Raw genomic sequence first — 2,636 nt, 5'->3', positions numbered from 1 at the left:
TTCCTACCGGCCTTTCCGTGGCCGTGGCGCTGCCCCATCAGCTGTAGTAGACCCAGCCGCGGGCCCCTTCTCTGCCCCGCAGGGCTGTCAGCCCCACGCCGAGGCCCCGGACGCGCGGCCCGTGTGAAGGGTACATCTGTGCAGCCGAGTTTAGCTTGGGTGGTAAAACTAAGCTTAGGAGGATGCAGACCTCCACACTGCCTGTGTGGGTGTCAGCTCAGGCCTGGGAGCAGTAAAAACACCCTACAGCGAAGCAAATGGGCGCCACCAGGATCGCATAAACACAACGGGCACGTGCACGTTGATCAGCATCAATGTGCTGGGTCACAGATCTTTGCTCTGAGCTCTGCAGCGTGGCAGAGACAGAGGAGCAGGAGTGCTGACCTAACAGAGCTGATGGGTGTTTAAGATTGTCTTATTTTGCATCTGGTTTTGTTGTTTAGAAAATCTTTATTCTCTTTGCAATAACTGCAAGCTTCTGCCAGCAGATCTGTGATGCATCTGATGGTAAGGAAACTTGCAAATGCTGCTTGTAGACAAAATTTAAGGGCCTTTCTCCTGTCTTTGTGGTTCTAGATTGCCAGAAAGATAAGAACCTTTCCTCAACAGCAAGTTGCATCCTCTAGAGACATTAATACATGAACCCTCCCCTTGTGATGGGTGTAAATCTCAAGTGGGAAAACAGAGGTCCTTTGATTTGCCTACGGTGCTGTGGCGTGCTTGCTAGAAGTGAGATATGGGGAGCTGACTGCACGTGATTTTGCACCGCTAGCTTGATTACCAACATATGCTTTGGGATAATTCTCCCAGATTAGTGCCACGTGGATGTCAGGCAAAGTCCTTTGAGAGAGCTTGGTCAGGGCTGTTAGTGTGTACCCGGTTGCTTTTGCTTCACTTGTCAACAGATCTTTGCTGCTGATTTCTCCCATGGTCTGCTATGTTGGTACACAAGAGATTTAAGACTCCCAGTTCCTCTTGGCAGCAGAAGGCTGCTCCTATCTCCTGCCAGCTGGAGAAGTCCCCAGGTGGTAAAAGTAGACTTTCTCCCAAAGGGTTTTGCTTGATTGGCAACTCAGTGTAAACAGTAGAAGATGAGTTCAAAGTCTTCTTGGATGACCTAAACCCACAGAACTTACGATAAGGACAAAGTGCGCGCTAGCGCATGAACCATTTCCTCCAAACCAGGCTCCAATGTTATGTAATGCTCAGACAATACGCTGCTTCCCAGTGACAATTTTAAGTTTTGGCAGGTACATAAGCAAATAACGCAGATCCAAATTTTATGGTAGCTCTTCTCTAATTATCTGTAATCGCTACCTAATTTTAAAGGCATAGGGTGAAACACTTTTGGGAGCTAAGTGGAGTTGGACATCCTAGACCCACTTGTACCACTGACTTGCAGTGCTGTTTTCCTTTCTGCGAAGCCAAGCAAGCACAGCTGATCATGTTGCAAGGCAGGGAGAAGGGGATGGTCTCTGCTGACCTTGCTTCCAAGCAGCCACAATTGGTGAGAAAAGGAGCAGGAAGAGTGCATCTGGTAAAGGGAAGAGCTGAGTGTGTGGAGTAGTATTGGCGCAGGGGACAGTTGTCTGTGGAGATGGTGTGCCTTGTGGAAGAAGGTTAGAAATGCAACTGATGCCAGCAAAGACAAAACAAAGGACGGCATTTGTGGGGATGGCCTGATCAGAGGGGATTCTTCACTTTTTTCCTGACATAGGAATAGTTTGTGCATTCTTGTGTACCTGCCCTCTTAGTATTTGCTCTCCTACCTACACTGTAAAGAAGCACTGCCTTTTGGTAAAAAACAGAATAGAAACTCTGAAGATAGATACAGTCCAAGAAGCAGCTACTGTAGGAAAAAAAAAAATCTGCCACGCCCAAGGCAACAAGATCAAAGAGGCCCTCACTTGATGTACAGGGATATCATGGCTTGCCAAGTTGTAGTTGGGGCAAAAGTGATGTTGACCTGACTCTTCTGAGAGCCAAATTTGACCCAGCAGGCACAGAAGAGCTGCATCAAAGCGGCATGAAGCCATCTGCTGTGTTATTTCTCTCAGCACTATCTAAATACGTGCTTTTTATTGTGTTTTCACAGTCCCCCACGACAGCTTACAGCGAGGGCTGGCAAAAGGGACTGCTTGATGATGATTAATGTGGGTCTTGGCACAGGCTTCTTTTTCATCATCTGCTGCCCACCCCAGCCGCAACTGATTCTTGCTGAGATCTGTGTACTGTCTTGTACCCACTGTGCTCCTTCTGTTCCCCTCCTCCAGAGAGCTCACCATGGTCAATGAGACCCAGCATACCTGCAGTGCCAGCTCCAGCTCCAAGTCTGATGGTGGCAGCAGTAGTGGGAGCGAGAGCTCCAAGGACAGCTCACGCTGCTCCACCCCTGTCCTCGATGCTGACCGTCATGAGCGACTGCGGGAGAAGATGCGCCGACGGCAGGACTCTGGAGACAAGTGGTTCTCCTTGGAGTTCTTCCCTCCACGCACAGCCAATGCTGCTGTCAATCTCATCTCCAGGTGAGGGCTGCAGGGTGGGAGAAGGGAGTGATGAAGTATCTTTGGTGGAGGGCTGGGAAATAGCTAATGAGGCAGGCTCTGCCCCATGCTCTGTCTCCCCTTCCAGGTGAC

At 49.6% G+C, this 2,636-nt stretch overlaps 1 protein-coding gene across 1 annotated transcript in view; it reads left to right on the top strand.

Moving 5' to 3' along the window:
* Window positions 1-2,220: 2,220 nt before the first annotated feature.
* The window catches only part of MTHFR (methylenetetrahydrofolate reductase (NAD(P)H)), a 7,958-nt gene continuing 7,542 nt past the window's right edge, over window positions 2,221-2,636 (top strand). The window contains exon 1 of the mRNA XM_009581163.1: window positions 2,221-2,525. Coding sequence (XP_009579458.1) covers window positions 2,284-2,525 — 242 coding nt within the window. The 5' untranslated portion in view covers window positions 2,221-2,283. The remainder of the gene's footprint in view (window positions 2,526-2,636) is intronic.

Source organism: Fulmarus glacialis, unplaced genomic scaffold (assembly GCF_000690835.1).
Source record: "Fulmarus glacialis isolate BGI_N327 unplaced genomic scaffold, ASM69083v1 scaffold22737, whole genome shotgun sequence".
NCBI classification, from domain to species: Eukaryota; Metazoa; Chordata; class Aves; order Procellariiformes; family Procellariidae; genus Fulmarus; species Fulmarus glacialis.
This window is presented reverse-complemented; position numbering and strand designations above follow the sequence as displayed.